Raw genomic sequence first — 22,103 nt, 5'->3', positions numbered from 1 at the left:
AAATATTTATGAATGTGGAGATGAACATAGTGGATCTGTATTTCAATATCAAGACATGCTAAGCGCAAGATATCGCACACCACTAAAACTATATTTTTTCTTTCATAGAAGCCCCATTTTCTTCTGAGCCCTTTTCAAGACTACCCTTCAAATGCAGTTCAATTTATATTTATTGCACATGAGCCAAAGTCGATGGTCCCTTCCATTATAGACATTTGCTTTCAACTTTCACATGGATTGTATGGTGATGGCGATCACTTTTTGTGACTAAGGGTACTGACGTTACTGAGCTAAGGAATCAGGAGTGTGATTCTCTCTGTCATTGGAACTATCTAGAAGTACCTCTACTCCTGTCTTGTGTATCTCAGACCAAATTGGTCTAATTCGAATGACTGCCGCACAGTCTATTGTATAGGTGAGGATGGCACAACAAGAATCAGACAATGGTAATGGGTAGATGCATAGCGTATGGGAGCTTTAATTTAAAAAGGAATTGCTCTGTCTTTGATAGGGGGGCTCTCAACATGTATTATATAAGAATTGTCTATAGGAATAGGTAGATTCCATCTGATGTAGATCTGTACTATGTAATAGGAGCATCTTTAGGCATTTCATTGATTTTATCCTTTCAGAAATGTATCTGATAAAGGTATATGCATCAGATTTAAATATTCTGGACTCATAAAAAAAGCCTGCAGAAGCGTCGCTCACTCAGAGCTGATATCAAAGAGCTGTCACCCATGTTGATTTGATTTACATTGCCAGTAGATAGACAATTACACTTCAGTTCAATGGCAATTGAGTGCACACGGTAAACATATTCATAACTGCCAGCTTCCTAGTCTTGAGGAATGAAACTGTCACTCACAAGTCCTTTACTCTGCTTCTTCTATTCCACAGTTAGCAAACGGTTGGATTTATGGTGAAATATGTTCAGAGTCTTCAAAGGTTCATCTGTTACTGAAACCATACAAACTGCTCTCTGAAAAGGTAATGATTTATTTGTTTATGAACATTTGTGTATGAATATTGGTGTATTTATTTTACAATGGTGTACAATGTTTCATCAGCATTAAATTATGCACTTGCGATAATCCTTTTGGTAACAACGTTTTCACCGTGAGGGATTATGTTTATATTTATAACATATCCCCCAACATGGTGATGTCATTTTTGGTTAATGTACCACTTTAAACATCACTAAATGCAGTGATAGTCCAGAACCAACGATTTGGTTGTGATGCACTGTCTAAGTAATCCATTTCATATAGTGATAGGTATAATAATCATCTGCTATTTAGATAGCTCTTTCTTCTAAAGCACCTTAAATAGAGCATTTATTTACAATTAGAAAATTGGAATGCATGGAGCTTCCTTGAAGACAATGATGTGGCTCAGGGCTAATAATGACTGGTGTAAGTCTTATACACCAGCATTCCAATGCTTGTATTTTTGTTTCATATGTAAACAATTGGATTCTATCAATGTGAACAGGAAAGTGAATTTTATTTGATATTGTGATTTTATCTAGAAAGGTGAGAAAGGCTATACTTTGCTGATGGCAAAGGCAAGCACTATGTGTTTTTAAAATACCCCTCACACACTAAGAATCCCTTACTGTCATGCTTCATCATGGGGGTCTTCCCGTCCCTCTACGGGGCGGGGCGTACTACGATCTACGAGCTCCGCGGGAGCACTTCGTTTTTTGACGATAGGCTATGTGTAATGTAAAGGTGGTGTGAGTGATTTGAAAAAGTGTAGGGACTTAAGTGTATAAATATGTGAATTATTAAAAATTCCCTGGCTAGTAGAAAAAATAATTTATTGGCTTCTCTAGCTGGAATTGTTAAAAAGGGGGGGGTTGTTGTAGTAGAGCTTATTATGCGTACTACTTGGTCGACATGACATGTTTCATAAGCAGTCCCCTACTGCTTACTCATCAGGACCTATGTTAGTCCCTACTAAATATACTCAAATAACTATCTAAATAGTATGCCTATTGTCCTAAAATAAAGTAGCAAAAATAGGCTACTCTATTTAGCATGAGGGCTTGAGTAGGCCCTATTCATAAGCAAAAAATGACCTATTGTGGTCTCTAGAAGGAAAAAGGAGGAAAAAGAAGAAAAAACATATATGGTCACATAATTGTCGACATATATATCTCTGCACACAGTACCCATTGGTCACACGTTTGTATTAATCCACCTATGGAGAAACATCGTGATATATTTTTCTCTGTATCTCTCACGTATTTTGCTATGTATTGCCATGATGCAAAAAACCCAAAATTGTTCCAATAGTTCATTGGTATCGGATACACTGTATCTAAAGAAAAACATTCCACAGTCACACGCGTGCCTCAATAGACTCTTACTCGGCACCAGAACGAAAGTGAAATTTATCAGGGAACTGAAGGTAAATTTCTGCCGTTTTTTCGGAACACCTTTAGAAGGTAAGAGAAAAAAGCGATCTGTGTCACTCATACAATGCTGAAAGGGTAAATATACATACTAGGATAAGAGATCTAGCGTGCCCCATGAGCCAGCATCAAAGGGTTTCCATGCGGTCACTATAAAAAATAAAGTTACACCGGTGTCTCGACATCGGTTTGACTCGTGATACACAATAGCCATATTTTAAAGACTTCTGGCTGTAGTCCAAACTTACGTCACCGCTGAGGAGTATTCGAATCAATCCTGCCCCCGTGCTGCTCCGAGGATTGTGGAGGCTCGCTGGGAACACTCATATTTATATAACATACCTGCCGTCTTCTACTCGGCGGGTCTGTTGAGTCATCCTCTGCCTGGCAACGCTAGTCAAACGGCTAAAGCGCTAACAAAAAATGGCCGCTGTGAATGGCACCATCGTTGGTAAATAGTTGTGTTTAAGTCTTTCTATTGTTTCAATAGTCCTACTCTAGTCTTCCCACATCAGTTAAAAAATAGATGGATAAAAATAGAAGTGTGAGCCCAGACAAATGTTAACAACTACAAATTAAACCACGACTCAAATTTGATGAAACTGCTGCGGCTGTACATTGTTCTGCGAGGAGTAGTTTAATAGATCGGTTTTAGTAAGTGCACCAGTAGGTGAAAACATGCGTGTAGACCTTCCAGATTCCAAAGTCAGTTTCAAACGAATGGAGGATATGTGCTCATTAGATGGTGATCTGGTGATCTTGTGCATATCTATACATAGAGAGGACGGTCGTCATCTACGGCAGTGCTAACTGAGGTGACATAAATTAGACACACATTTCTGAAAACGTTTGTGCACATACAGTTTATTCATAGAGAGAGGGCAATTGTTCAGTGAGATAGGAGGGCCTCCTTATAACTGTCCCCAGGGTATTCCATTATTTAAGCCCACTAGGTTAGTATTGAGGCGGAACACCCATCTCTGTTCTTTTTCCAAAAGGTGTTCCTCTTTTTCCACTTGTTCAATGATGGTCCATGAAATGTCTTCCGGTTTATATCCTTTCTCTAGAAAATGTGTCTCCATTTTTGTGCTGATTTTTTTTAACTTGATGGTGCTCTTGTGTTCCCCTATTCTAATTTTTATGGCCCTGCTGGTCATGCCGACATATTCCAGTAGACATGGGCATGTGATCAAGTAGACCACGTTGTGACAATTGCATGTTGGGAATCGTCTTTGTTCCCATGTAGTTCCATTCCGGAATGTCAGTTTTTTACTTTTCTTCATGAGGCTATAGACTTTGCATTTACCGCACTGGTGGTGGCCTTGGACGAATTCCGGATTCAGGAGGGTAGTGTCATCTCTCTTTGTTTTCGGCCTGGTGTGGACCAACATGTCTCGTATGCTTCTCCCCTTCCTGTGGGAAAACGTCGGTTTCGGGATGTCTCGACCGCCACTGTTCAGGATCTTCCAATGTTTATTAACAATTTTTGTTACCTGATTGGAATTTTATTTGTTTGTGGTGATACATATTGGTCTTCTGCTCTCCTCTTTGGGTTGTTTATCTTCCAGCAAGCTCTCCCTGCAGTTGTTACGTGCCCTTTTGTACGCTTGGTTTATTATTTTCTCTGGGTACTGGCGTGTTTCAAATTTATTGCGTAGATCTTTAGATTGAGATTTGAAGTTTTCAATCTCTGTGCAATTACGCCTCAGGCGGAGAAATTGGCCATAGGGCAGATTGTGCCGTAGATGTTTCGGGTGGAAGCTCTGATACATCAGCAAACAATTCTTTGATGTGGTCTTGAGTGGGTGGTACAAAATACAGAAAGTTTTTGGTCTCTGTGCACACTTTTTTTTGAATAAAGTTTTTTCTTTGATGCTTGTGGTTCTTGGTTTAGCGCTACACGTTGTCACACGATGCCTAGTCGTGTCCTTAATTAGACGAATTATGCGGAGGTTGATTAACTTCCACTAACAGTGCGCTGTAGTTCAACTAGAAACTGAACTTGTTTCTTCTCCTAATTTTATTCAATTATTAATGAAAGTTCATAACTCCATTTTTTTCTTTGTCTTAGAGTTTTATTGATCAGTTATTTCTTTCTTCATTCATTAAAGAATATCTTGGCAATTAATGTCCTTAAGGGAACATAACATTCTTTACAACTCTGCCCAATGCATTTCGGGTCAGGTCATGTGACCCTTCGTCAGGGGCCTGTGGAAGAAGACGAATACAGGACCATCACCTTCAATATCATATATATATAAAACATTTCCTTAATATGCAAACAATCAGATGAAAATACAAATTAATGTTATAATGTCATCATGTCTAGGTAAAAATAACACAACTTTAAACGAGTCCTGATACAGTGTACTAGTGGTGAGGTGGTTCGGGGCTTAAATAAATAAAAAAAGTGGAGTGAGGATCGCCACTATATGAATACAGGGTATTGCATTAGTGCGCATAGTTTTGGAAAACGTTTTCACGAGTGCGGTAATCAAATTGCGGCAAGGTGCAAAAATTAGGTGCGTGTGATACCGAAATCGTTCACGAGTGATGGGATAACACTTACGTGAGTCAATAGAATGTCCTGCCGTGTTCAGCGGTCGGGTAACTCAGAAACGCTCTCCTGGATACCGGGCGGGTGAGGAGGAAATGCTCGCGGTTATGTTTTTAAACAGCCGAGCTAGGTTCCGATCACGTGGGCGCATTGTGGCAAAGGAAGTCGAAAAAAGACTTCTCAATAATTTAGTCGAACATTTGGGAAACGGAGTGCAAAATGAAGATAATACATAATAACGGTGCATGATGTTTATACTCAAAAAGTGAAAATGAATTTACATAAAACTAGGACGACTGCTCCCGTCGTTTCAATTACGTGAAGGGACATGTGGACACTAAAAAAGGACTAGAAGGAAAGATAACCATGGTGAAAACGGATAGTGTGCGGTTGAAGCATGATTATATGCAAGGAAATGTTGTAGAAATTCAAAACATCTATACATTCCAATGTACTGTACTGATTATTTTAGTGAAAGTAAACAATAAGAAATATATAGTCAAAAATAGAGGTACCAATAGAGCTTCTATTTCATGAAACATAAAATATCAAAAGTTCCAAACGGGGGTTAGAAAGGTCCTTAAAGATGCTTATTATAGAAAACATGAAAATTCTATCCGGTCATTCATCCCGGATGGCTGTAGACTATTCAATTTCTTGATCCAGAAGAATTCGGCTCTTAACCTTTGCTTTGTGGGGTCCATGTCGCTGCGTTGTGGTATAGTCTCCAATACCGTGAATCTCAGTTGGGAGATTTGGTGATTTGCTTCAGACCAATGATTAGCTATAGTTGATTTTTGGTTTTGTAATCGGATATTTGATTTGTGTTCTGTTATCCGTACTTTGATTTTCCTTTCCGTCTGTCCTACGTATATCTTGCCACATGGGCATTTGATAGCGTAGATGGTATTAGTGGTGTCGCAAGTGCTGTTGTGTTTTAGATCAATTTCATATCCTTGGGTAGGATGGAATGTTGCTCCTTGGCATTGAAAGAAAATTTCTTTGAGTACAATGAGACCCTCTATCTACAAAAGCACGGGACCAGCATGGGGAGCACCTTTGCTCCCAGTGTACCTGGTCTCTACGTGCACCACCTGGAGACCACGAAAATACTACACCGCAGAAATCCCTTCAGAAAGAACACAAGGACCTGAAAAAGGTACATCGACAACATCTTCATTATATTGGATGGGGATGTAAGAACTTCACAACAATTCCTCACGTGGCTCATCCTACAAGATTACTTTCTGAAATTTACAAGCATCAGTTCCAACAGCAACCTAGTATTTCTAGATCTCAAAATCTTCCCAAAAAACAGGAGATTGATGACTACCACCCACTTCAAGACCACATCAAAGAATTGTTTGCTGATGTATCAGAGCTTCCACCCGAAACATCTATGGGACAATCTGCCCTATGGCCAATTTCTCCGCCTGAGGCGTAATTGCACAGAGATTGAAAACTTCAAATCTCAATCTAGAGATCTACGCAATACATTTAAAATACGCCAGTACCCAGAGAAAATGATAAACCAAGCGTACAAAAGGGCACGTAACAACTGCAGGGAGAGCTTGCTAGAAGATAAACAACCTAAAGAGGAGAGCAGAAGACCAATATGTATCACCACATACAATACGAATTCCAATCAGGTAACAACATTTGTTAATAAACATTGAAAGATCCTGAACAGTGGCGGTCTAGACATCCTGAAACCGATGTTTTCCCACTGGAAGGGGAGAAGCATACAAGACATGTTGGTCCACACCAGGCCGAAAACAAAGAGAGATGACACTACCCTCCTGAATCCGGGATTCATCCAAGGCCACCACCCGTGCGGTAAATGCAAAGTCTGTAGCCTCACAAAGTAAAGTAAAAAACTGACATTCCGGAATGGTACTACATGGGAACAAAGACGATTCACAACATGCAATAGTCACAACGTGGTCTACTTGATCACATGCCCATGTCTACTGGAATATGTCGGCATGACCAGCAAGGCCATAAAAATTAGAATAGGTGAACACAAGAGCACCATCAAGTGCAAGAAAATCAGCACAAAAATGGCGACACACTTTCTAGAGAAAGGACATAAACCGGAAGACATTTCATGGACCATCATTGAACAAGTGGAAAAAGAGGAACACCTTTTGGAAAAAGAACAGAGATGGGTGTTCCGCCTCAATACTAACCTAGTGGGCTTAAATGATGAAATACCCTGGGACAGTTATAAGGAGGCCCTCCTATCTCACTGAACGATTGCCCTCTCTCTATGAATAAACTGTATGTGCACAAAAGTTTTCAGAAATGTGTGTCTAATTTATGTCACCTCAGTTAGCACTGCCGTAGATGACGACCGTCCTCTCTATGTGTAGATATGCACAAGATCACCAGATCACCATCTATTGAGCACATATCCTCCATTCGTTTGAAACTGACTTTGGAATCTGGAAGGTCTACACGCATGCTTTCACCTACTGGTGCACTTACTAAAACCCATCTATTAAACTACTCCTCGCAGAACAATGTACAACCGCAGCAGTTTCATCAAATTTGAGTCGTGGTTTAATTTGTAGTTGTTAACATTTGTGTAGGCTCACACTTCTATTTTTTATCCATCTATTTTTTAACCGATGTGGGAAGACTAGAGTAGGACTATTGAAACAGTAGAAAGACTTAAACACAACCGTTTACCAACGATGGCGCCATTCACGGCGGCCATTTTTTGTTAGCGCTTTAGCCATTTGACTAGCGTTGAGGATGACTCAACAGACCCGCCGAGTAGAAGACGGCAGGTATGGTATATAAATATGAGTGTTCCCAGCGAGCCTCCACAATCCTCGGCGCAGCACGGGGCAGGATTGAGGCGAATACTCCTCAGCGGTGACGTAAGTTTGGACTACAGCCAGAAGTCTTTAAAATATGGCTATTGTGTATCAAGAGTCAAACCTATGTCTAAACGCCGGTGTAACTTTATTTTTTACAGTGACCGCATGGAAACCCTTTGATGCTGGCTCATGGGGCACGCTAGATCTCTTATCCTAGTATGCATATTTACCCTTTCAGCATTGTATGAGTGACACAGAGCGCTTTTTCTCTTACCTTCTAAAGGTGTTCCGAAAAAACGGCAGAAATTTACCTTCAGTTCCCTGATAAATTTCACTTTTCGTTCTGGTGCCGAGTATGAGTGTATTGAGGTGTGCGTGTGACTGTGGAATGTTTTTCTTTAGATACAGTGTATCAGATACCAATGAACTATTTGAAGAATTTTTATAGCGTTTTTTTGTTTTTTTTGCATCATGGCAATACATAGCAAAATACGTGAAAGATACAGAGAAAAATATATCACAATGTTTCTCCATAGGTAGATTAATACAAAAGTGTGACCAATGGTTACTCTGTGCAGAGATATATATGTCGACAATTATGTGACCATATGTGTTTTTTCTTCTTTTTCCTTCTAGAGACCACAATAGGTTAAATTTTTGCATATGAATAGAGCCTACTCAAGCCCTCATGCTAAATAGAGTAGCCTATTTTTGCTACTTTATTTTAGGACAATAGGCATACTATTTAGATAGTTATTTGAGTACATTTAGTAGGGACTAACATAGGTCCTGATGAGTAAGCAGTAGGGGACTGCTTATGAAACATGTCATGTCGACCAAGTAGTACGCATAATAAGCTCTACTACAACAACTCCCCCCTTTTAACATTTCCAGCTAGAGAAGCCAATAAATTATTTTTTCTACCAGCCAGGGAATTTTTAATAATTCACATATTTATACACTTAAGTCCCTACACTTTTTCAAATCACTCACACCACCTTCACATTACACATAGCCTATTGTCAAAAAACAAAGTGCTCCCGCGTAGCTCGTAGGTCGTATCACGCCCCGGCCCGTAGAGGGACGGGAAGACCGCCATGATGAAGCATGACACTAAGGGATTCCTATTGTGTGTGAGGGGTATTTTAAAAACACATAGTGCTTGCCTTTGCCATCAGCAAAGTATAGCCTTTCTCACCTTTTTAGATAAAATCACAATATCAAAATAAAATTCACTTTCCTGTTCACATTGATAGAATCCAATTGTTTACATATACAGCCGAGGAGGGTGATTCTATCACCAATACCTCTACACTTCCTCTTTGTTTATTTTGTATTTTTGTTTCTCCTGTTTTAAGTCAGAACATTCTACCCTCACTGGGTACCTTTTAGTCCTTGTACCTCGTGCCACAACCATTGCTAAAGGCCCTCTGCCTTCTTATAGGCCCTCACCTGCTCCTCGGACCTATAACTCTGCTCAGGGCATTTAACAACTGGTATAGCCATCAGAATCGGCCTGTAAGGTTATATTTATTGTCCAAGTTCATTATTGGTACTCATTGTATTAAAAAGGTTTAGTCAACCTTGACGGGATTCAAGCCCGCAGTTCACACAGGGGTCTTAACCACACACTTAACATTCAGAGCTATCTTACTCACTACTGGGCCTAACATCACAATCTCTTACTTTTGACAGGGTGCTCTAGAGAAACCTCTTCATTTCAAATATTATGGTTGTCCTTACCAACAATTGAGTCATAAGTTAGCTCATGAAAGTTCGTACTTGAAGAGCTCTACACCTTCACTACTGAGTTGGCCATGCTTAAATGCCTTGACAAATGTGCAGTCAAACCATCCAACAGGTTTTAACTGGACACCGCTGAGACATAAATAAAACATTTCAATATATTATTCATCTTTAGCTCCTAGGCTAGCCTCCCCAATGTGCCTACCCATAAAGAGGACTACTGTTTTCATTGTAAATCAAACCTCCTCCCTCCAAGTAAAAAGATTTTGATGCCCCACTTCCTTACTAGAGAGTTGCGGCTATCAATCTCACCAGACTGAAGGAGATAATAATCAGTATTTGATAGTATTGCTCTAATGTCATTGTTGTGACATCAACCCCAGCTCATACCAAATCTCCGCTTAGGCCCTTAATATGAGGTGCCCAGAGCCGTAATCCCATGGTAAAAACCATTTCTGGAACATATGAGTGGTCCAATGCTTCTAAAACCAAAATTGCTTAGTCAATGAACCAGTTTTACAAGGTGTGGATCTGCACCCAGTAAAGTCAAGGCTGAAGAGGTGCCTGGGCAGATACACTGCCTGTCCACCAATCAACCCCTCAAGCTTCATGAGGGCAGCAGATACTGCTGTGCTTCAGCTAATTCACAGCCTGGCATAGCGGCAGATAGCACAAACCCACAAAAGGGTATTGGAGCAATGTTTGCAATAAGTCTAAACACTGGCAATCGCTAGGGATAGTATTCCATCCCATCATTCTATAGCCCGCCATGCAACCCAAATTGCGCCCTTGCTAATTAACTCCCTAGAATCAGGAGACACCTATGTAAAAAGACCTGGTAATTTCCGGTTCAGCAGGTTATTCCCCTTTCTCGAGCATTTACTTTGTAGTTCTCATTAAGTCAGAGGGACACAGTGGTCAGAATTGTGAATTCTGGTCCCGGCAGTGCATTTTATAGTTATCAGGAAACTCGTAATGACATTGTTAGTGTTAATCTGTCACTCATAAACGACATTTTAGGCATCCATAGGTAGAGAGCTTATTGTGACAATTTCTATCCAGTTAATTTGGGAGTAACATTTCTAGGACAGAGAAAGAATAAATGCGGCTATTGGGTTTAGTGCATCTTAACATATTACCTGTCAGCTCTAAAGATCTAATTAATATGTCTACTCAAAAAATCATACTTTCATCTGAACTTTTCGTTATTTTGAAATTAGCATTTCCCCCATCCATATTGCGAATGACCTCATCTTGCTGAGATACTGATACTCAGAAAATATCTTGAAATACATAGCAGTTTCACTAAATCATTTGGCAGTTCTAGTTCCCTCTCCACTTCCACAGTTAGAAAAAGTACCTAGTTTGTATATAGATGAGAATAAAGAACTGATTGACTGACCTGCAAATCATAAGATGACCTACCTAATGTCTAGGGGTGGGAAGATCTCACAGAATTTAACTGCATGGAATTCCTCAGAGTTACATAAAAATGCTGAAAGATGGAAATTGGCATGTTGTGCTGCTCGCTCTGTGACTGAGCACCAGCAGCACTTTCTGAACAGAAAAATCAGCATGGTTGGCAGCACGCTGCACGCCAGAGGGCGCAGCTACTTTTGCTGATTCGGCTGCCACTCTGGTAGATTTTCTACTCGACGGCTGCCTTCTGACTGCAACCTACCCAATACTTTGGACTACCTGCATTAGAATAATCTCCCTAACGGTCCTCCTACTGACCAGAAATCACAGTAGTGGATGGCAAATCTCACTCGTGCACACCAACTTACCATCCTGGGGCCATGTGTGAGAAAAAATTCTGCCATGTGGCAATTGGTGGAATTTGGCTGGAACTCACCGTTAGTCACTAAAATTCTGCCAAATATGCCGGCAGAATGGAATATTTCGCCTAACCCTATAAACGTTTTTGAGGTGCTTGCTGATGATGTATTAACCAAACTATGGAAGCCAGATTGATGAAAAGAATAGGTCTAGAGGAATGCATACACTAATTTGTCCATCTTTGACAAGTAAAAAGAAATGCTGTGTTATTAGACCAATGGGTAGCAAGCATAAATCTAATCACCCGTGTGTATGTTCAATAGACAAGATGAGAGCTGCCACTCGTACATGGAAAGTTATTTGGTAAATGAAACCCTACTGATTACAAATTCCATCCATAGGGGATGTGATAATAATATACAGTCCAAAGAGGACATGCCGAGGCTTGGCATTTTGTTCACACCATCCTCCACAAGGGGGAGCAATCTGATACCTTTTTCTCAATTCAGTGGTGTAAATGTAAATGTAAATGTACAGGAATTTATATAGCGCAAATCACCGAGCGGTTTCTAAGCGCTTGCTTAGGGAACCCGTCCTGGTATTCCCCTGTGAGATAACCCCGGCAGGGTATCAGCAAGATGAAAGCCAGGCATCCCGCCGCGAGGGGCCGTTGTGGAGATTAAGCAAGCTATTGCCCAGAGTCGCAGAGTGTGAACCCGTGAATCGAGTAGGCACCGGAGCGAGAATTGTCGAGTCCATGGACATTTTAGGACTCAAGACCCCGCCGAGCCGGGAATTGAACCCAGGTCCCGGGCTGACCTCTGCTTCCAGGTCTGCCTCCTCTAACCAGTGAACCACACTTCTCCACTTGTGTGGAATTGAGGGGAGAATTGAGGGGGAGAAAAACAAAGTAAAAGGACAGACCTTATAAAATGGACTGAATAGCTTCTTTCTAGGGCTATGGATATCTTGACTGTCCCATACAAAAGAATGAATCTGAACAAGCCGATTCTGTAAGAGAAACAGTACTTGTAAAATTGACTCAGCCAATGACTCGTAAATGTAGATGTTGATATTTGTTAAACAAACTGTAATTCAGCCATTGAGATAGGCGGGGCCAGTGTTGTGTAGTGCTTTGAAATGTGAGGGAGGAGTTTGTACTGTGCTCATATGTGTATTTGGTCTGTCATGTTGAGTTTGCTGATGATGATGATCCTGAGGTTCTTAGCATGGGTGGGAAGGCGGGGCGTTTTAGTTCAGCTGGCCACCAGATGGGGTCCATCAGTGAGGCATTTTTTCCAAAGATCACAACTTCTATCTTGTCATTTTTAAGATTGCTGCAGCCGGTTTTCACCCCATCTGCATCACTCAGGTGGTGAATTTATTTGGTGTGTTGGAAGTTTTGTCCGAGAGATAGGGTATGAGTTGTGTGTTGGTCCAACAAAAGGAATCAATGTTATGGATGTGGATGATGCTTGCTAGGGGGATCATGCATACGTGGAAGAGGACAGAGCTGAGTGATGGTCCTTGTGGTACTCCACCAATGAGTTTGCAGCTGTCAAAAGAAGGCTGGCTGGCTGGGTCCTCCCAGTCAGGAAAAAGTGTTTCCTTGGATTTCAATCTCGTTAAGGCATTGGGTGAGGATGGGTGGAGACCATATCAAAGGCTGCGGAGAATTCCAGGAAGATTAGGACAACTGTGGCTCCTCTGTTCAGGATCATGCAAATGTGTCATCTGTTTTCTTGACAAAGTGTGTTTCTGTGCTGTGGTTGGATCTGAAACTAGACTGTGTGACATCGAAGAGTTGAAGGTGTCTGAGATATTTGGTGAGGCGTGAGCATTTTGTGCATAATTGATATAATTAGCAGGTAATTATTGTAAACTTTATCTTAATATATTCTCTTCCATTCTCAATGATGAAATGCAGGAAATACTTTTGAATCTCCGAGTTTTTGGTGCCAAATAGAAGGCAAAGAGCAGAGGGGAAAGAAGCATCCCTGATGGATGGTACTTTGAATCATAGCGAGAGAAATTAATTTTCAGGCACAAAAACAGAGCAAATGGAATCTCTGACACATGGCGTATATTACCCTAAAAACCTGGATGGAAATGGAGAGCTCTTCAAACAGCCCACAATAGTTTTGATCATCCTAGCTGAAGGTTTTCTCTGCAGTGACCAGCATTACGAATGAGAAGCAATTTGAATGCCTTTGCAAGATTTATATATATTAGAGCTTGTCTCTGTTTTTCCACAACTTCCACCCTGAATAAAACTCTCATGGATTGGATTTTTTAATGTGGCCCACCACATCAGCCATCCTAGTCGCCAATATCCTCTCAAAGATCTTGGTGTTGAAATTCAGCAGGAGCCAATAGAAGTAGGACTCTTACTGATTTAAAAAAAAAAAGAAACATACTAATCACCAACTCTTACAGGAAATAGGTGAAACCTCTATGAACCACACACATTTTTTAGAATATTGAAGATAGAAATTGGGTTTAGTGATCAAAAAAAGGTATACCGCCCAGACCAGCGACTTTAACATTTTTTTAATGAAACCAATGCTAGGCCTTGTGAGCTGGAGCTATTCATACAGATAAATCCTTCTTTTTCGTTAGGTGTGACAGATCCAAATCCCTAATAGAGTCACTTTATATCTCCTTATTGGATTTATCTTTTGACCGACAATGTTTAGTGTAATATTCAAGTAACACTTGTGTAATACCTTCCAGTCTAGAGACATACAAATATTAACACAAAGCATGTACATTTTGGAGATACAGCCTTATAGCTATTCAGAATAGCCAACGTCTTTCAACAATACCCAAACATTTAATAGAATATCAGCTTACTCACTTCACTCTGCAGATCATGGAGGATCGGGTGACACCGCCCACTCGGCTCCTTCGGAGTCGCGGGCGTCGCGACCCGCCCCACACCCTCCGGTCCCTGGGCGAGACGCGACGCCGGAGGAGATCGAGTGCTTCCTCATGGCCATGAGGTCCCTTTCTCCTCCTCCGCAAGGCCCCACGGTCCCGACACCGCCGGCGCCTTCATGCCCGGCGCCGCAAGGTCAAGCGGTCCCGGCGCCGCCAGCGCCTTCGGGCCCGGTGTCGCAGGACCCCATTGGACCTTCTTCGGGTTCTGGATCATCACCGGTGGACCTTACGACCCCCCCCAGCATCGGTCCGTATGGTGTCACCTCCGGTGCCGTCCTCGGGCGGCACCAGCCCCAATGCCTTCTTTGCTCCGGTTCCGCCGTCGGAACGGCGCCGCTGGGCGCCACTTTCTACGCCGTTTGGAGATTTTCACTTCTACGAACCGGCCCCATTGATTGAAAACCCTGAGTACCAGGAGATGGGTGATGAGGAGGATTGGGAGGGGTCTGAGGACCCTCTGACCATGGAGTGTCAGTCTCAAGAGGACTGGGCAGGAGACCTTGGAGAGGCCAGTGGCCTGGACACCTCTCCAGACACTGGTTTTGTCTCCCCTCCTACCGTGGCTTCGGAGGAGGGGGCAAACTATAGTTGGGTGTTGATGAGGGCTGCCAAGGCCTTGGGCCTTGAGCTCCCCGTCGCGGCCATGAGGACTGACCTCCTCACTGAGGTCCTTAAACCGCAGTCAAGCTCGGCCGAGCCTCTGCTGCCTTTTAATGAGGCCTTGACCGACGTTCTTTTGGGCACTTGGTCCAGGCCCGCTACAGGTTCGCCCGTAGATAGGAACGTGGCCAGACGCCACCGCCCGGCCCCGGGCGACCCATGTTTCCAGTCCACTCACCCCACCCCCGAGAGTCTGGTAATTCAGGCCTCCAATTCCCAGACCGCTTTCCCGTCGGCTTTGCCGGACAGGGAATCCAAGAGGTACGAACAGTACGGGAAAAAGATCTTCTCCTCCCTTAGTCTGGGACTGCGGTCTTCCAACACCGCATGCCTCTTGGGCCGCTACACCCACTCTCTGTGGGAGACAGTTGCGGAAGTGCTGCCAGAGTGTCCGTTGGAGGTACGGGCCAAACTCGGCCAACCCTTGTGGAAGGTCGGGATGCAGCAAAATACTCCATCCGGTGTGGGCTGGATACCACCGACTCACTAGGTAGAGCGATGGCAACGACGGTGGTGGTTAGACACCACGCCTGGTTGAGGTCCGCCAACTTCTCGGCAGATGTCCAAAACACTCTGATGAACATGTCGTTTGATGGCCGTCGCCTTTTTGGCGACAAGGCAGACCACGCGCTTGAGCGCTTTAAGGACTCCAGGGCTACGGCCAAGTCCTTGGGCCTCTCGGCCCCGCGCCAGCAACCAATTCGTTTTGGACAGTTTCGTAATGACATCCTATTCCGCCCCTATGTGTGGAAGGGTGCTGGGTCTGTAATAACGCAGTTTAGACTCTTGCATTGCAGTCAAATGCAGTGGGGAATGGCATTGCCACAAATTATGGATATATTATCAGGCAACACAATTAAGACAGATATTACAGTGGTCCTGAAGTGAAGCCAAGAAAATTTGGCAGCATATATGATAGGCGGTGAAAGGTAGTGCCCCCCAGGATATTGTGTGGCTAATTATTCATATAAGACCATTCAATGCTTATGCATGCTTCCCCCACTGACCCTTTTGAAGGCAGCAGAGACTCCAATGAGCGGATATCTTTTTAATCAAGGGGGCGCACAGCTTCCATCCCCGAGTATTTGAAAGACCCAGGGGACTGTTAGCAGAAAAGTGTGGCAAAGAGAACAACAAGAAAGTGATATCAACCTAAGAAGTTGAATCTAAAATGAAGAATGTATGTTAGCCACGCTACACCAGCTCCCACCACACCCAGGATGGGTGCAGACAGGGGAGTTGATGAGGATGCAGGGGCCCTGGGGCTCCTCCTTTGGCCTCAAACCCTCTAATTACTGTGGTTGTCCCGGATGGGACCGGGGCATCCACTGCAACTTTCTATTTGTTGAGACCCCTGAGGATGGGGTCTTGGGGGCCATGTAATGACTCAGATAGGGGGTTGTATGCGCCTATCCCTTAAAATAATAAAGAGGCTACCCCCTGGCTCTAGCTCACCCGGGGGATTAAAACAGAAAAGAGCACTAGCCCACCCTTTTTTTTTGTTGACAGGACCATGGATCCACAGATATGCGGTCCCATAAAAATAAAACTGTTTTTGGCCTGAACCCGGCCTCCGACAAAGGGTTTCAGGGTGTCCCTGCCCCCTATATGTTTTATTATCTTTTTTCCAGACAGTAGACTGAGTCCTCAAGTCTTAAATTGGCTGCTACAACATCTTTGATGATGTTGTGGCCGCCAATCAGATTGCATCTTATCCATCAAGTCAGAAGATCCTCCATGACATGAAATGTACATACATTTTGAACCTTAATTTCTCAAAAACTACGGAACATATTTCCACAGAACCACAAAAAGCACCCTGGATTAAGATCTAGCCTTCTGCCAAATTTGGTGTAATTTCGTTCAGCCATTTTTACAGTATCGCTGTTCAATTTTCCTATGGAATATTTCCTATGGAATATTGCATGAGGAAAACGCATTTTGGGAGCTCCCACTTTTTATCGGCCTGACTTGACAGATCACCCCGAAATGTTTGAGTAAGAAACTGTTGTGGATGAGATTCTTTTTCCAGAAAATTTTATCCATTTTGCACCGCCATAGATTTCAGATGTCATTAGAGATATAATAAGCGAGGTCATAAGGCGTGCAATATATTGGTGCAAGATATACCTACGTCAGTTACATATAACTAGTAAAATTCTGTTTTCTTCTGGTTTTAAAACTTTTTTTGTCATTAGAAGATCTACATATAACTTTATGTTAACCATTTTTGGTAAGATTTTTTAAAGGTAAGCTAAAATCTTCTTACCTTACTTACATATAGCTCCACTTTCATCTTTTTTCTTCTGCAAATTTCTATGATTTTCTTTTTACGTATAGTAAGATCTTATTGCCAGCCAGCCTCCATTTGTGCATAGCCTTCATTCGTACACAATTGCAGGTTGGCCGCTGAGCCTGCGCCCAACCCTCTCCAGGCCCCCAATCACAAATGAGTAGCCAACAGGCCACAGACTCCCCCCACCCCATATTTTTTCAGGCTCCAGCAATAGTACTGAGGGTCTGTGCCGTTCCTGCATGAGTTAATTGGGAATACCTAGGAGGTCTTTCTGGGTCCCTTGGGAACTGTTTAATGCTCCCATGAAAGTACCGAGGGACTGGCGTGAAAAAATAAAACTTTTTGTACAACAGGATCATTAGGTATGGCTGTATCAAATGGATTGGCCATGAAAACAGCCCTTGAGACCTATAGGAATGCTGTTTCATTTGCGTTCACGCAGGTCTCCCATCGTATTTCAACCTTAAATTCTCGAAAATGGCTGAACAGATTTACACCGGACATGCTTTCTGGGTAAGGATATAGGGCCTGATTTAGTTTTCGGCAGACGGGCTACTCCCATAGGTTATTATGGGATTTATATTTTGGTGGACAGGATATCCATCACCATTGTGACGGAGTAACCCATCCGCCAACATCTAAATTAGGGCAAACTTGGTGTAATTGTGTTCAGCTGTTTTTTCTGTATCGTTGTCAAATATGTCCTATGGACATTGCATGGGGTGGAGTATTATGTGATCCCTCTTTTCCTCCACCTGCGCTTGATGGATCATCCCGAAAATGTTCAGGAAGGAGCAAAGGTATGAGAAGGTGTATAGAGAGACATTTATATCTGTATTTTATTTGCCATAAAATATAAATAACATCAAATGTACACATTTATAACATTAACCCGTTCCGTGCTTCAAACGTCCAACGGTCGTCGCATGCACTACCTCGCTAGTGCTGCGCACGACCGTTGGACGTCCGAATCCCGTTAGCGCAATCGAACGTCTGCACTGGGGCGGAATGTTTGCGCGCGCTTAACGGGTTAAAACTGAAAATTGCTAACAATATAGGAATATACAATTCCTAATAAATAGAAGAAAATACTATCTCTTTCTCCCCCTTGTTACAATTTTCTCGTAAATATAATCAACTTCAAATATTTATAAAATTCAAACTACAACAATAAAATCACAAAAACAAATTAAACTATAACGATTGGGGGAGAGAATAACTACTTTAGATCTACTTTAGATCCAGCATTACAAACTTTGGGGAAAGTGCATAAAACAGGAGGTATGAGATTTACTATTTTAACTCCAATCCAGCCAAAACTGGGCAAAATGTATAAATGAAAAAGAGAGATTTACTATTGTAACTGCTCTGCTTGGTGAAAATGCAGAAATCTGGGTGGAGGGGTAATTTACTATTCATACTCCAGTCCAACAAACACTGGGTTAAATGAATACATTGAAGTAGCGTGAATAACTAATCTTACTTCAGTCTAATAATAATTGAATAAAATGCTCACGTTAAATGAGTTTAGATGTACACTTCTATTTCTAGTCTCACAAATATTGTGGAAAGTTCATTTGTTAGACGAATACGATTTAGTAGTGTTTCCAATTCAGCACAATTTTGGGAACGCTCATAAATACAATGGTTGAGATTTACTATTTCGGAGTCAACCCAACTAAAGTTTATGAAAGTGCATTGATAAAAAGGAGTGGGATTTACTATTCTATGTCACCCAAACATAAAACTACATCATAGCAGTGGATGTTTCTACTCAATAATCTGGCTTTTTTGCAAGTGCAGAAGGGAACGGGCGAGATTTCATTTTGGTACTCCAGTCCGCAAATATTGGGAAAACATATAAATTATTGTTAAGATTTCCTATTCTAAACCCAGCCCTACAAATGTAAAGGAAAGGGCATCATTTGATGGTAGATATTTACAATTGTAACTCCCTTGTAGCAAAAACTGAAAAAGTGAGTAATACAAAGGGAATGGGATTGACTAATGTACGCATCAATGGAACGGGGTGACATTTACTACTCCAGAACAATAAATATTGAGGAAAGTGTATACAATTGGTGGGTTAGGGCTAAAATGTAACAAAGTTGAAGATCATACAGCATAGCTTCATTTTAAACAAAAACCATAAGTACATTGCATTATAAAATAAATTAACTACAAACATAATTTTTAGTTGCTATTGTGTTTGCCTCCACTTTGACTAAAATCACTAGATCACCCCCACTTGTTGGTTTTCAAACTACAGTATTTGTACCTCCATATAGAGACAAAGCCTATGTTTCAAGTCTCTTGCAGCATAATGAATATAATCTTGGGAATCATCACCTCCATCTTTTTACCTGCTGCTGTGTCCTGGTTACTTACAGAACTTTCTCCAGTTTTGAGGTGCAACCGCATTATATAATTAGCCACTTCTAAACTAGATTTTTGAGTGTGTACCAAAACATACATTTGGAACAGTTTATCAGTTGTACCTTTAAAATGTAATGCCTACTCTCAATAATAGTGATCATGTCAATTGCCATTGGTCTCGCATGCCAATAATTGGTGAATACCATTTCTATAATTGATTCACAATACAATGTATCTTTTGTAGTTCGTTGAGTTTTGCTACACAGAACTCTGCTTAGTTCCGCAAGTGGCGGTGCGTAGTGCAAACCGTCGTTCGCGCTGGCCTTCCTGCCGCTCGGGTAGTAATTCTACCCTAGAGGCAGGTCATACTCGCGAACTTACCGTTCGCGAGCACGATCGGGGAAAAAACAACGCTGACTACGCAAAACGAAGTTTTCTGCGCTACGTGAGCTCTGCGGAGTCCATCGCCTAGCCCTAGTTTTTTTTTTTTTAAGATTTTTGAAAACCTTTATTGTGCATCAAATCAGGACAAATACGGGCCTACAACCTTCCGGCCGGCCGCGAAACATTTAAGCATCTATGCAACTTTACGGCGGCACAGTAATATCTCTCATTGCAAGCAAGCATTGATAAGGTTACACTGTAGTTACCATATTACCGTGTCCCAGAATCAGTGAAGGTTAGTTTTAAAGTTTTTCAGCGCAACAATTAAGGTCAGGTCTGCTGTTCCGTACTTATACAAATAAGAAAGAGAAATTAGGTCCATGTAGGTGGAACTCGCCAATAGATATCGTCACCAGTCAGTGCAGTTCGCAACATGCAAGTTCCAGCCAGAGGATGGTCACAAATTATACTCAAGCCCAAAGAAGACACAACAGCACAGTGAACTCCACGCCACCACCCATCCCCCAGTACGCCTAACACAGACCTAGAAAGAAGAAGTTAAGTAATAACAAGAAGGCACCATAGAAATAAACATGAACTAAAACTTACCCCCCCCACCCTACACACATGCAGAGGCTACGGCCTACCCCCCCCCTAGCAGAGTGCTTGTCACCCCAGAACCCGAAATATAGTAAGAGAAGAGAAAGTAGAGGAGAAAAAGAAAAGAGGAAAAAGGGAAAAAGAAGAAAGAGTGCAAGTCACATAAGACCGGAGGAGGGCCAGTGAAATGTATCCAACACAAGCAAAACAGTTCCCTGGCCGCCCTTACCCCGACCCCAAGACCCGTACAATACCAATACTCAATACCCCCGGCAGTCCATCAGCAATCCAGCAGTCCAAAAACGGGAAACAGTCCTGATACAGGAGGGGGCGCCTCAACCCTGTCCCCTGCGAGGCGGTGGTACTGCACAACCCAGCTGCACGGTAGTCCTCTTGAAAAATGGGAGCAGAGAAAGGGACCACGGCTGAATAAGGGGACGAACACCAAAGGCCATCCAAAACGCAGTCAGGTGGTCCGCAATCGTAGCAAAGGATCCATAGTCCCATGATGGTTCACAAAGGGCAGCTGGTCCACCCGGTAGTGGCCGTTCCAGGATAGAAAACGGAGGTCCGCCATGAGTCCTCAAGTAAGCCCCCAAGCGTGGTGTCTCGCGGCGTCGCTCAGGCCAGTTCACCACCTCAGAGAGTTTGCGCTCCTTGGGGGGTGCTGCCGCTCGCACCCCAGCAATGACCGGGTCTCGTGACCGCAGTGGGTCAGTGGCGACGTTGGCGAGGGAGCCATGAATTGCAGCTGTAGGATGTGGCGCAGTGTCCCGCACGTGGACAGACTGGGGAGCAGCAAGCAGGGTGGCATCCATCTGGGCCACCAATTCCCTGGTAACAGTACGCATGGCGGACCTGAGGTCGGCCAGGGCGCTCAGAACTTCTCCAAGTGACAAAGGCGCCTCAAAGGGCAGGGACGCAACCCCCACCCGAGCCAGAGCATGGCAGACGAGAGGCAGTCCCACTGGTCGCACTTCCTCACCCTCAGCGAGCAGACGAGTCCCCTGCCGGGTCGAGTTGCGGTGAAAACAGACTGGGGGTGCTGGGGCTGCCTCCCCCATTCCGGCGCAGTCGTGAAGTGGTGCTGGCCGATGCACTCGTCGCACCGGCAGCCCGGGCTCACTGCTGTAGAATCCAAGGCAGAAAGATGGCGCTGACTACGGCGCCAAGGGAAACAATGTAGCGGAGGGGCCGTCCCGGGGCTGAATACCAGTTACTTTGTTGCGCCGGTAGCGGCGGTGCCCAGGATCAAAGGCAGCGGGGTCGCGGAAAAGCAAGCGCCGCCGGCGAAAGATGGGAACCAGCACCGTCCGTCTCACAATGGCGGCCGTCTTCACCATCAGGGCCGGCCGCCTCCGCAAACAAAGACCCAGGCTGCTCTATGCGGCGTCCGGAGGGGGAAGGCGTCCCAGAGCTTCTGCTGCCGGGATCGAGGAGCAAAACACACCGGCGAGATCAGGCTCGCCTCCCGGTTCCGCTGCTGTAACGCAGTACACTGGTTGAAGGCAGGATAGTGCG

General features: G+C 43.2%; 1 protein-coding gene across 1 annotated transcript in view; it reads left to right on the top strand.

Moving 5' to 3' along the window:
• The window catches only part of RYR2 (ryanodine receptor 2), a 3,481,211-nt gene that overhangs the window by 2,023,364 nt on the left and 1,435,744 nt on the right, over positions 1 to 22,103 (top strand). The window contains exon 55 of the mRNA XM_086925791.1: positions 901 to 990. Coding sequence (XP_086781917.1) covers positions 901 to 990 — 90 coding nt within the window. The remainder of the gene's footprint in view (positions 1 to 900; positions 991 to 22,103) is intronic.

Source organism: Lissotriton vulgaris, chromosome 6, assembly GCF_964263255.1.
Source record: "Lissotriton vulgaris chromosome 6, aLisVul1.2, whole genome shotgun sequence".
Classification (NCBI taxonomy): Eukaryota; Metazoa; Chordata; class Amphibia; order Caudata; family Salamandridae; genus Lissotriton; species Lissotriton vulgaris.
Note: the sequence above shows the minus strand (reverse complement) of the source record. Positions and strands in the feature narration are given on the sequence as shown.